The sequence below is a fragment of the Pogonomyrmex barbatus genome, unplaced genomic scaffold (genome assembly GCF_055798465.1).
Source record: "Pogonomyrmex barbatus isolate J1 unplaced genomic scaffold, ASM5579846v1 scaffold3, whole genome shotgun sequence".
In the NCBI taxonomy this organism is placed as follows: Eukaryota; Metazoa; Arthropoda; class Insecta; order Hymenoptera; family Formicidae; genus Pogonomyrmex; species Pogonomyrmex barbatus.
Genome location: NW_028297127.1, coordinates 20297104 through 20310891, shown reverse-complemented (window position 1 = coordinate 20310891; position 13788 = coordinate 20297104). Strand labels below are relative to the sequence as shown.

Sequence of the window (13788 nt, the reverse complement as noted above, 5' to 3'; positions counted from 1 at the left end):
GTCAAAAAGTGTATCAATGTCATATAATCACTGCCAAGTGCACTTCATCAATATGCGTTATGAAGTCAAAACTCACTGTAATCGGACATACGGGGCAACAAGTGCCCGGTTTCGGTGGCGATGGATTATTGCAGGCCACCAAACACATGGTTTTAGTACAACTACGCTGTCCACCAGACTCGCATGTGCACGTGGAACAGCTGTTCGGATGCCAAGTCGATCCCTCCGGATGTGTCTTGTTCAAATGATCCTTGCATGTAGCTCGACAACGGCATATCTGCAAGATAAAATCTGTCAGTGCTTTTAACCAAATTATACCATTATCAAATAATTCTTCGAGATGTATATAATTTTTTATTCTTATTCTTATTCTTTAATTACTTTTAACAATACATTTTTATTTTTATTTTTCTATTCTTATTTATTTATCGTAAAATAATAATAATAAATTTGAGTGCGGCACTTACGGGACAGCCGTGTTTATTTGTCTTATAACCGAAGCTGCACTTCTTTCTACATCCGAGGAGTGGTGGACAATCGGGCTTGCACTCGCAGAAAGTGCAGTCATTCTCGTCCATGACGAGCTCGCAGTGAAGGTCGCAATTAACTTCGGGGCAAACCTTTTTGTCATCCGTATCCAGGGCGGTGACGTTCGGCAGCGGATAATGCGGCGACGTCTGACAGGCGCACACCGGGCAACCATCCTCGTCCTTGACGCGGTTGCAGTTAAGTCCGCAGTGCGGCAGTTCCGGACAAACTTTGTAATCTTCCGGTAGCACGTCTGGCACGAGGTCGACCTCCTGGAGAAGACGAGAGTCGTCAGTTCGCGAGATAGAAACCGGGAAGGCGTTGCCGAGAGGAAACCGCCGGAATTTCTCTTATTCGCCAACTTCGTCCCGGGCATGATAGTTCCAAGAAGAAAGCTTCCCCGGTTGCAGGTACGTTTTAGAGATAAGGGAAACTGTGTCTCCCTTTAGTTAGGTCACGACTGAAAATCCACGCGGCGGATGTTGTTGCGGACGGTTGCATTTAGCTAAGGTTGATAGCGAACGTTTCGTGGTGGACGAGGAGATACTACGTGGGAGATTGCATCGTCATCGTAGGTAATCGTCAGCCAACGCGAAACAGTTCTTGTTTATCGTATTCTAGATTGCACAGTTTTGCGTTTGCATTGTAATATTTTGAATGTTATGTCCACGTACATACGCTGTTAATTCAAAATTCCAAATTTAGATTTATCAGATAAAAATGGATTTTATATATATATAAAACGTGTAATTATTTCAACACAATTTCCCATTGTTACTTGTATATATATTTCTCATTCCTAGTGTATCTTAAATGTTGAAATGTTGAAATGGGCTAGCAACTGAACTTTAAATCCATTTAAAATTATTCACAATTTTCTCGCGTTCTTACCAAATCATCGGCGCACTCGCAGATCGGACAGTTATCCTTGTCCGTGCGGAAACCATGGTAACATTTCATCTTGCAGTCATCCAAGGACGTCTTGCAAATCTCATCGGAATGATGATCAAAGGTGCTGTTCGTTGGGTATGGGCAGTGAGGGCAGCATTCGCCCGGATCGGGCGGTATCGCGTTCTCGCAGGACTTGCACATAGTCATTTGGCAGGACGCGATTCCATCCTCGTTGCAGATGCAGGTGATACAGTCGTTCTGCTTCCACTCCTCACCGAGTTTCCTTGAGACCCCCTCGTAAATGCAGTTCTGTGGTTTCTCTTCTGCTTTCGCCCAAGAGATCGGATCTAGAAAGGACGATGAATAAAATGAAAATTAGATAAACCAACGTTAACACGCCTTTGGTCTGTACGTGTAGCGAAAAATTTCATTTCTGGATGATTCAAAAATGCAGCAAGGGTGGTTTAAGAAAATTTTTGGTGAAAAAATGAGAAATTGTGATCCATATAAAATTTATTATGCTGGAAAGGAGCAAGAAAAGAACACCCGAAAAATTCTTTACCACAATGTTATAAACAATGTTAAAATGTCATTTTATATATATATATATATATATAATTTTAATAGCGTATGTAAAAAAATTTTTTATATAACTATTACGCTGTCCTAGTGCCTCTCTCTTGATTATTTTTCTCAGATTCGGTGATACGCTAAAAAATATAGAAAATATTTTCTATAAAGATATAAATAACTCACGGCACCGCCGCCGGGAAGCGTCGCTAACCCAAATATGATAGTTTTGCAAGCGAACGAGGGAAACTTGGGCGAGTGCCTCGGTGTTCTCGAAGTTTGCGAACTCTTGCATAAAATTGTTGCGATGGATTTTTCGACATATCGCGCTAAACGCATCGCTCGCGTCGATCTTGCTCGTCACGAGAAAAAAATCGCAGCCTCGCGTAAGTAATCGCGTTTCTAACAAATCCTTCAATCTTGGCGAACAAATTTCCCTCGAGGCCGAGACGACTTTCCATGAAGAATCGCCGCGTTAGCGGCAACCATTAGCAAAGCAACACCGGTTAATTATGCATACGAGATTACGAGCGCGTATAATCGTATAAACCGCGCGTTTACGCGCCTCTCTTCGACGATCAAGTCATTATTCGGCGATTTTCCAGCGGCGACAAGCGCCCGTCCGTAATCATCAAAGCCCCGGAAATTGCAGAATCTCATAAAGATTTGCAATCTCGCTTAATATTCATAGTGCCCTTAACGCGCCCACAAAGCCGTCTTACGCCTCTCGTCACGGTTAATAACTCGCGAAAATCTGATTATCTACGACATTATTTCGTTACACGGACGACCGGAGAAGGATCGTATCGCCGTCATTAAAGCTGTCGAGCATCCCCCATGTAAAACATCGCGATTAAGTTTCCCGCGATGACTTTGCTATTCACGCGGACGTCGTATCTCGCTTAGAGCGCTTTTATTTATGCGTTCCTCTCCTCTCATCCCACCACCCCCCCCCCCTCTCTCTCTCTCTCTCTCTCTCTCCCTCTCTTTTCCTCTCTTTACACAACCAAGTGTCTGCACATAAAATTTACATGCCCAAGTACACGCTTCAGCCGGATAGCGAACTCTCGGGCGCTGATCTTTTCTACACGAGACAATTCTATACACCGTGGCGCTAGTTTGAAATCGCCACGTCGGCACTGATAAGAGATGAGACCTTGTCTGCCGCGCCGAGAATGGGTGCATGTGCATTATAATCAGGCACGTGCATTGTCTCCCATCTTGTAAAAAATTCAATTCTTCCCTCGCGACTCAACGGCCCGTAAGTACAGGGCTGTGGGTGTAGTAGCTTCTAACAATGTCGGCCTACGTGCACGTCGCCGCCTGAGAAATTCTTGATTGTATTACGTCTCGATTGCATTACTTCAAATATATATATATATATATATATATATATATATATATACGCGAACGTTACGTCACACGCGCTGTATCGCGCGTTGATTTTAGCGCTCGTGAGCGCTCGTCCCCCCGTACGTCGCGGAAAGAAGCGTATGGGGGTCAGGCGGCCGCCGGGCCGCGGTTACATTCTATTCCCGGCCGTCTCATTTACGAGCGTTCATTCATAACCCCCTCGCAAACTTTAAAGTGGCGCGTTTCCCTGTGAAAAATCGGCGCGGTAACGCAAAGAGGCAAAAACAACTTTCGGAAGCCGCCGCGCACGCTGACGCACGCGGACCGCCGGGGCGGGCTCGTGGCTTCCCATTATTTTCTTGTTCTTGCGGCACCACACGTACGTGCCGTACGTTCCCGTTGAAAGGGGAAAAATTTGCACGAATTTTTTTCATCGGATACATCGGTCGTCGGTTGGCCGGTTTGGCTGGCTGGCTGGTTGCCTGTCGGTGGTCCCTCACGTAATACGTTTCCCCTAGTGTTTCACATATAGCTTACCACCGCCGGAAAAAGCTAAATTCGTGAGCTTTTGTAAGAAATATGAAAGGGCGGGTGTTCCTTTATGTGCTCGGAGAACTTTTTTTTTTTTTTTTTTTATTTCGTTTCATTATTCTGGATGTTTCATTACTCTTTGTAATCCGCACTGCGGCAAGGGGACGATATCGACGGCCGAAATTGAGGGTAATAATAAAAGCGCTTTTGTAGAAAATATTAAAGATATAATCTCTCGCAGCAAGAAGAGAAAGAGAGAGAGAGAGAGAGAGAGAGAAAGAGAGGAGGGAGGGGACAGAGAATAAAGATTTGGAAAGAACGGGAAGAAAGAAAGAAAAGTACGTTAAGTGAGGAATCGCAAGATCTACGTGCCGCGAAACAAATATTCGATTCGATATTATGAATCTGAAGAAAAAAATTACGCTTGAATTAATATTTCGAGCAGATTAAACGAAAGATAACTACGCGCACAGAGAGAAACATTCGCGACGAATCAATTATAAATGTGTTAACAACTTCGATTAGGACATCACAAATCGGTTGTGAGATAATTATTTTTGTAATTAACATAAAATGTAATTAACATGTAAAATACACTTTTGTAGAGATAACCAATCGGAAAACCGATGGAGAAGAGGGGGGGGGGGAACATCTATCTGTACAATTTAATCCACTTGTATCGCTATTTATCTTAGCGTGGTATCAGGGTTTACGTCAATATTTATTATCGCATGTACTTTTCGACGAAAGCGTATTAATTAAACGAGGCATCAACTATGTACGCGTGACCGATAATGCGGACTATGGGCTAATGAATATTGTTAACAAGGTAGAAACGCTGTTTAACTGTCGCGTAGCTGTTTAAACACCGTTCTGCGCGATACAGAACTAGAGTGAATTTACTGTATGATGTAAAACGGTATTTAATTGCCGAGAATCTGAATCGATTGAAACAGACGTGCGATATCCGAGGTCAATTTAACTGATCAAAATATATTCAAATATATTTGAACATTACGTACGTTATTTTTATATCATTTTAATGCAATTGAATAATTCTAATCGTTCCACTCGTAAAAAGCCGTTTAAATTTGTCGTTTATCAGAATGTGATATCAGCTTTCTAGATGCGAAAGTGATGAAATACCTCGCATAATCAAGCGCAATAAATCGATATCGTTAAAAATGTCGAGAAAAATAATCTCTTCTCCGCACCATTATTTAAAATGTTTCTAGAGTAATGATTTGTAGCTATCCATAGCATGATGGAAATGTTATTAAATTTTAAAACAGGCGTAGAGCACTATTAAATTTCAACAGAGAGAAGAGAGAGAGAGAGAGAGAGAGAGAGAGAGAGAGAGAGAGAGAGATCGCGATTTTGTGAGATAAGAATGACTTCATTAAAATTCAACAGGTAGATCGAAAGTTCTGCAGCGAGGGCGATGTAACTTTAAACGTCGTAACTTAAAAACCGCCGCTCGCTGAAATATCGCATTTGAGCATTATCTCTGCTTACAATCTGCGCGACTAGCATTTATAATGAACGGTAGATTCTAGAACGAATTTCAGAAAATAATAGCAGCGTTAGTATTTAGAAAGGCTATTTAATTCTCAAGTAGTCTTATAAAAACTACGTAGAACTTTATGAGTCTTTTCTTATTATATCTGGCACCCGTAATTGAAGGCAACAGGATTCGTATCGTCGAATTAAAAGTTACGCTTCGTAACTAAAGTTACGTGAAAACTTCGAGAACTTCTTGGTGAATTTCAAGCGACAAGAAGAGAGAGAGAGAGAGAGAGAGAGAGAGAGAGAGAGAAAGAAAGAGAGCTTTTCTCCGTTTCGTTTCACAACGATCTCTTTATTCTTTCAGAATCTCATTATTCCCCTACACATATTTAACGTTAACACACATTCTATCTCTCTTTGCCCTCCTCTGTCTCTCCTCTTCTTTTTCTCCTCTCTTTTGTAATGGAATGCCGTGCGTCGACAGGAAACGCGTTGATTACGATCGAGGAAGTCCTTCGTGCCCTGATATCTGAAGTACATTGAGGATACAAGCCCAGCGAATGAGCTTGCCTCGTCAGATTGCAATTCGAGTATCCAAAGGCAAGAGAGATAGAGAGATAGAGAGATAGAGAGAGAGAGAGAGAGAGAGAAAGGGAAAGAGCGAGAGGGAAACCGTATCGGAACGCGAGACCAGCGAGAAAGAGAGGAAAGCAGATTTCCCGAGATATCGATCGGGTATACGGCGTATTCCGCGCACCGTTCCTATCGCCTGACAAGAGTCAGCCTCGATTACGACCTTTCGTAATTACCTGAGGGTCTGCAATCGTGAAGGGGGCAACAGCTACCGGGTGTCTCGGGCTTGGCCGCCCGCACCTCGACCGGCCGTTGACCAGATCGGCACTTGGGCGGCGGACATGTCGGGACGCACTTGCAAATGCCATCGTCCGTCAAGACACTATCCTCGGGACAGAATGACTCGGTCCGATGATGATGATGATCTGCAAAACCACCAGTGTGATTAGACGACTCCGTGAATCTCCGTTATCTCGACTTGTCAAGGTAACTTGAGAAAGAAGTGCATTTTAACTTTATACTCGCTACAATAATTATCGCATCGTAATTAAACGTCGATTTATTATTTAATAATTTTAAATGGAGAAAATTATTTTTGAAACGATAGATAGATCGTTGCGTCTTAACGGCGCGCGCAACGGGACTTGACTATTTTATTTTTCTATATACCGAGATTTTTATTTGTTTTCCGTAAGCACTTCTTTATATAAGGTCTTTATATAAAATGTTCCATCTCACGGTTGTCTGAAGTCAACATTATCATCGGCCTGACGTTTTTCAAATCTAGCGCAGTTTAATCAAAGGAATGAACGATGTTTACACCACCGCGCCATATCATTTTCTCGATTCGTAACGAATCTTCCGCGCGCGCGCAGGGCTATTCATTACGCTTGGCAAATACTATTTTTCGCCCCGGACACGGGCCTATTTATGAATTCTATTACCTGAGGGAATGCAATTGTAACGGGGGCAGCAGTTACCGGGGGTCCCGGAAAACGACCCCCTCACCAATACCGCCTGCTGATCCGGTCGGCACTTGTGGGGTGGACAGTCCGCACATTTGCAACCGACGCCGTTTTCGTTCGGCACACTGTCCTGCGGGCACCCGTCGACGACACCGTCGTGTGCGGCTCCTTGAAACAGGAAAATCGCCAGCGAGATTAACGTCAGGACCAGAATTCCCGGGGACGGCCGGCGATATGTCCGACGAAGGACGACGCCATTAAAGCGCTCTACGTCGAAAGATATCTCCGCCGCTCGGGATTCTTCTCGAAACGCTTGAAATTGCGCCAGGCTATTCGGTGTACTTTATTATCAATGGTACTTTGCACCAATTTGCTGTCGTACCAAGTGCCCGAGAATTACGTCCGTTACTTTCGTATATTCCTCGGCCGGTTTAAAGAAAATTTATCGCCCGGCAGAGATGTCAAGTTACTAATGGCGTTTGAATCCTGTACCAACGAGGACTCTAAAATATTTTACAATTTTAGAATGTAAAACTATTTTAATCTATCTAATTTTTAATTTAATAATTATATTTATTAATTAAAATTTATAAATTAAAATACAATTTAATTATTTATAGAAGAGAGTTCCAAGAAAGTCTGTGTGTATGTTATCAGCAAATACTCGATGATACTTATTCGATTTCTATTTATTATTTCATTTTGTTAAATGAGCTTGAAGCTAAGCAACTCATTTTTTACTCCATCCGAAATAATATAATGACGGTAGTAATTTCCTGAAAATAAATTTTACCGTGCCGTCTTTCCCGGCCCGCCCCTAATGAATCTTTTAAACACCTTCCCATTAATAACCCGACGGCAAATGCTCTGTAATTATATTGATATATGTGACAGGCGAACGTGCGCGCGTCTCTGATAAAAAAGACATCGGTTCTTCAGTTGGGACCGGACGATCCGCCGCGCGCCAGCGTCACAAGTTATACGACGTGCACCAGTGACATTAATATAAATTCCCAAATGAGCCCAGGAAAAGAGATATATCCTTGTCAGAGACGCGGCAAGGATCGATTATTTTATTCAACGGATTATCCCGACACCGAGGATACACACGCATTGTCCCGCATGTGTATTCGCGTAGGTTCCATCGTGCCGGAGATATGGAGAACGAGAAAAATAGCGAGCTTGATGGATGCCAAACTGGAAATCTCGAGGGAGGGGGAGGGGGGGGGGGAGGGAGGTACGCGATGCGCTGAGGTATAAGGGGAATGATAAGCGGAATAAGAAGATAGTACGAATCGTTGAACTCCATTTCCAGGCAGGTTTTAAGCGGATTCAAGCGGATTATTTTCTAATGATTCATCTCGCAGCCGCCGTTTTTATATCTCCCGTATGAGAAATAAACAAATCAACGCGAAGAGTCTCGAAGATATTGTAAATCTAAGGTTAGATGACTGCGTCGTATTTAATTACGAGATACGGTCGTAAATTCTTGGGACTCTATCACAGCGCGCAAATGTTCATAACGTGAATCATCGTTGTCTCATACATACTAAATACGTATGTTTGCATATAGAGATAATTTCCTGCTTAGATTACATCCACAGGTCCCCAAGTTGATCTTGAAAGCTCAGTGAATTGCATCGAAATGGTCATAATTAAAATACCCATAATAACATCCATGATAATTAGAATATTTATAATACAATTATTGTTACACTTTAAGTTTATTATAATTTTTATCTTTACCGTGACATGAAGAAATGCTGAGATAAACCCGAAAATTTAAAAATTTTTTATAATATATTGTTAAGATACTTGTGGAATATGAAATTTTATTATTGATTCAGCTAGAAAGTATTACGAACGGCGTTTTCATAAAGAAGAACATTGTGGCTGTGCATAACTGCGAGTGACATCGAAGTCTTTTAAAGTTACGTGATATTGCAACGAAAAACCAGATGTGGAAGAAATACGGAAAGAAAAGAAAAAGTTTAAAATTGTCTTTTCTATCGATTTGGGAAAGCGGAGTTTGTATAGAGACACTTTCTTACTGAAGCTGTTAAAGAAAGCGGAATATTCGATATACAGGAATTTTTGGGATCATTCTCTAAACACAAAACCGTAAGAAGATTCCACGATTTGTCAAATGCGAATCTTTGAAAAGAATCCAAAATCCAGTAAGTTCAAAATATAAGAACAGTCGTAACATAAAATAATTCCGCAGAAAAAAAAAAGATCGAAACGCAAAAAACAGCCGAAAATACGAGAGCGAAAAGGAATTGCTTTAATAATTACAAATTTTCCCTTTGACATTTAAGAAAGCGAATTCGCTTAAAACTTCATTTGCCTAGCTTAATAGAGCTTAATCCGGCCCCGTAAAAATTTAATGTCAAATGTCTCGCTCATACTCTTTCGAGTAGTTTATAAAATATACATCACAAAAGACGAAAGTAGTACTTTCACCTTTGTGAAATTTAAGAATCGCCGTTTCGCCGACGGCACTTGTTCACAACGTTCCTCGGAGCGACTCTTGCATATACCAGAAGGCCCGCGGAAATCGGCGATTACGGCCGATTCTCCGTATCCGTGGATGAGTCCGCACATCCTGTGGAACGCGCAATCCGCTGTACTCAGCGATAGCGAGAGAGAGAGAGAGAGAGAGAGAGGGGGGGGGAAAGAGGAAGGGAGATCGATGACTTAACAGCGAGAACGCGCGATGCACTCACGTGCATTTCACGTCACGACCAAGTCGCTCGTCCGTTTCGTTCCTCGCGTTTCGGCCGCTGACATGACAGAAACGAGAAGATACGATCTTCTCCTCCTCTCCCGTTCCGGTGCCGGTTGCACGCAGCCTCTTTGTGTCCGGCTTTCGCAATTTCGCGTCGGAGATTTCGGGACCGGATAAGTCCCGTCCTCGTTACCGCCGCCGGCGAGAAACGGCGGGAGAAAGGGAGAAGGAGCAACGAATAAAACGCGCCTTTCGGTTTTCGACGGCTTTCGGCGTGACTGAAGGATACGTCGGTCAAAGGTTACGCCGCAGCGAGTCCTTTAACCGAAAGAGCTAAGAGGTCCTAAGGAGCTAAGAGGAGAGAGAGAGAGAGAGGAGCTCTCTCTCTCTCTCTCTCTCTCTCTCTCTCTCTCTGTCTCTCTTCATCTCCCTCTCTCACAGCCCGCGAGAATACCGTCGTAATGTCCACCCTCGACGATCAGAAGGTTGATATCCAATGGATTTTATTGCGTCCGTCTGAAGCTACGGTTTAACACGGTTAGGTTGCTGAAGACCTTTTTGAGAAAAGGTCCAACATTCCAGATTTTATATATATTCATTCATTTTTCAGATTTTACATATTTTACTATTATCCTACAATCGTTTCTGAATTAAAATGGAATCAAAAGTTATTACAATGTTATTGCGATTAATTTTCATTAATCCAAAAAATTTTTAAGTATGAACAGTCCTAGAATTATATACTTGAACTTGATAAAGTAGTAAATTTTCCAATGAAAAAAGAGATGAGATTATAAATACACATTTGATTAATTTTATCTTTTAACGAATCCAACGAATAATTCAACTCTTTTGAGTTTATTTTTTACATATTACAGTAGTGTAAACCATAAGAAGATTTGTATTAGTCATAAGATAGATAACAGACGAAGATAAAATAATAAACTATCAAGTTATTATTCCTGTTCTAAAAAGGAATGTATTTCTATCTGTTCTCTCTAGAGTTGCTCACGTTGCTCAAGTTTAGGTTGAAGATTCCCCGAGGTTTAATACATAAAACTGTGGTTTATATTCCTCGATCGAGATCAACTCGTAAACTCTTGGAAAATCCAGACGAAATCTCGAACGCCAGTAACAACAAACTCGTTATTCAAAGGCAATTCGAAAGGAGCCACGCGATAGGGTGGAACGCTTTCCTCTCTCTCTCTCTCTCTCTCTCTCTCTCTCTCTCTCTCTCTCTGTCTTTACTTTCCGCCATAATTCCCCTATTTTTTTCGAGGATCCTCGCCCATGGGATCGATCGACGTGTTCTTATCTGTACCCTTTCGTATTTTAGGCGTCCGTCCTCGAGATAGCGCGCCTAAGGAACGCGTAAATCGGTACGAATCGCGCCGTAAAGATGTCAGGGCCGGATAGACCGGGAAGTAATTGGCGGAATTAACTTTAAAGGGTAAAAGATAAGGCGAGGAGGGAAGGAAAATTAGCTTTCGTTTTGGAGAGGCGGTTTCGGGAAACGAAGCAATATCCATATTGTAGAATCGTGCGATTCACACCACGATAGGATCGACGTGCCGGCTGATTTATTTCAGCGACGTGTACACGCGACTCTGTGGTGTATATACCTCGTGAAACGGCAGAGGCGAATGAGGAGAGGAAAGTGGGTAATTTCCTGCGAAAAATAACATCGTGGCGGTGCCCACGAAATGGGCAGGCGCCACGAGGAGAAAATCCTGATTGCTGCCCCCCCGTTGCTCCTTCGACAGTGACGAATGACTGACGAAGATTCGTTTTGTATTAATAATCGCCCACTCACACTCCGGACACACGGTCTTCCTCCAGGAAGCATATTCTCGATTGGGTATACGTTATCGCTGGGTGTTATCGAGCGTGTGCGAAAATTTACTTGAAAGGAAGAGATGGACTATGGATCGGAGAGCCGCGCGAAGGGCACACGAGACCTCAGGGCAAAGGTCGGGAGGAGGCTTTTTATCATGAATTTAATTAATATTAAAAATATGGCTTGGAAAGAAATTGAAAAATATAACCGGAACTTATTGATTATCGATATAATTAAAAAAACAAATAATAATACAATAATTGTTATAAAAAAAAATGATAGTTATATTTTACTATCTTAAATCATGTGTAGCTTGCGAATAAAATAGCGAATAAAATTCGATTAGACGTAAATAGACGGTCCCGGACGGTCCCGGTATAGAACGATGATGATGGCGAGCCGAATCGAAGGATCGCTCCACCTTTATTCAGTCCACGTTACGTTGGTGCGCGCTATTATTCCGGGAACACGGAAAGAAAAAACCACTCACCGTGGAACAATTGCATCGTCGAAAACAATGCCAACGAGAGATATGGGGGGGGGGGGGCTCGATCTCGTTGGGATGGTCTACCATTTGGCAAGATCGCGTGGCCGGTATGCAACGGGCGGCCTTGCGCGCCTTCCTTGCCGCGCCAACAATAAGTTCATTCGGTATGCAAGAGTTAGCGGCTGAGTCCAGGCCGGGAGGAGGGCTAATGCAATATCCTCGGTGCGAAACGCCTGTCGGCTCTCCCGCGCATTTTACGCCACGACGACCTTACTCCGGCCGACACGCTTTTCCGGACCGGTGGCGTATTCCGCACGGACGTCCTCCCTCCCTCCCTCCCTCCCCTTCGCCCCTTTCCCCCGTCCTCTCTTTTTCCCCCGCATCGCATTGCCGGCGCAATACTAATCGTCGTACGTAATTCGGCACTTCCACGTCGGGCAATCGCCGGCCGTATCTCGTTTATTTGTGTCCATTCAATCGTTATTCTCGTTTCTCGTTACGCGCCCCGATGTATCACCACCTTCGTTATCACCGCCTCACCCCCGTAATTTATATTTCTGTTATTATTGGAAAAGTTTCTCCCTGCCCGGAGCTCGATGAAAATTTATTTCCGAGCGCGGCGCGGCTCACTCTCTCCTCCCTCCTCTCTCTCTCTCTCTTTCTCTTTCTCTCTCGCTTTCTGTTCTTTCTCATTCTCATCATCGATTTCCTCACCCGTGAAACTTCTGTATTGCGAACCGTGCATCATTGTCGTATTAATCTCGAGACTGATTTGTAATGCCAACGTCACTGACAGCCGTGAGACTGTCACAGCATGACACGTGTTCTTATTAGATCGCCGATGTTTTCAGCAGTATCGACAGAGGCGTTTACGTAAGAGTGACACTACAAAGAAACTAGTTAAGCAAAAACTCGAATAGCTTCTGTTTAATAATTCATGATTTATCCCGACAAGAATTGCGGCGTGAATGTATTTTCATATTTTGCGCGACGAGAGAACACAGAGGACAACTTGTTGTTTGTGGCCGTTGTGATTTTTTTTTTTTTTTTTTTTTCACAACAGATGTGCCAAAGCTCGGAAATAAGTGCGCGACAAAAATAGCAAGCTTGCCATCAATGTCTCGTATTTATCTCCGCCAGCTCTTTATATCTTATCCAGACTCTTCTACCTGTCTGGTGGTCTTTTATACCGAGGCTGACGCAAAAACGAACGACGCGAGTCGTATTCGAGACTGCACAAGAGAGAAGAATTGGTGAAGAGGCGAAAAACCTGAAGAACGTTTGCGCTCGGCATCTCGTCCTCGTCCTCTTTGTCTTCTCGTCGAGACTTCTGCTCCTGCCGCTGCCGCTGTTGTTGTTGTTGCCGCCGCTGTTGCTGGCAACGGTCGACGACGATCACCGCAACAGTCTCTACTGCAGCCACGACGAGTTAACGCGTTAACGTCGGGCCCATTCCCGGGCGCTGCAGCCAAGATGCACACTCGAGCTACTAATTTACGTCCGACGTGACGGGGCACCCTTTGCCTTGCCAACCCTCGCCCTTCGCCAGCGACGTCAAAGTAAACGACCGCGGTGCTGCGTTTACACCAGGTAAACGCCGCAACGTATGCGCACGCATGCACGAAACACACGTAGACACACACACACGCATTGCGCATATCGGCGCAAAAAAGATTCTGGATTACGACACTGCGAATTATCGAAAATTGATCCACTTTTAACCTTACACTTTAATTTTGTACAAATTATAAATTTCAAGTTATAATTAAATATAATTAATGTACTTGAAATGTTTTCGTCGCTTAATCGTTGTTTAAAG

General features: G+C 43.2%; 1 protein-coding gene across 9 annotated transcripts in view; it reads right to left on the bottom strand.

Moving 5' to 3' along the window:
- The window catches only part of cmpy (crimpy), a 251626-nt gene that overhangs the window by 4199 nt on the left and 233639 nt on the right, over positions 1-13788 (bottom strand). For 8 of the 9 annotated variants that reach the window (XM_089080549.1, XM_089080547.1, XM_089080548.1 and 5 more), the window contains 5 exons: positions 6897-7085; positions 6189-6377; positions 1420-1766; positions 468-800; positions 77-277 (listed from right to left, as the gene is read on the bottom strand). In XM_089080549.1, coding sequence (XP_088936675.1) covers positions 77-277; positions 468-800; positions 1420-1766; positions 6189-6377; positions 6897-7085 — 1259 coding nt within the window. The remainder of the gene's footprint in view (positions 1-76; positions 278-467; positions 801-1419; positions 1767-6188; positions 6378-6896; positions 7086-13788) is intronic. The other variant, XM_089080546.1, reaches the window with a different exon arrangement.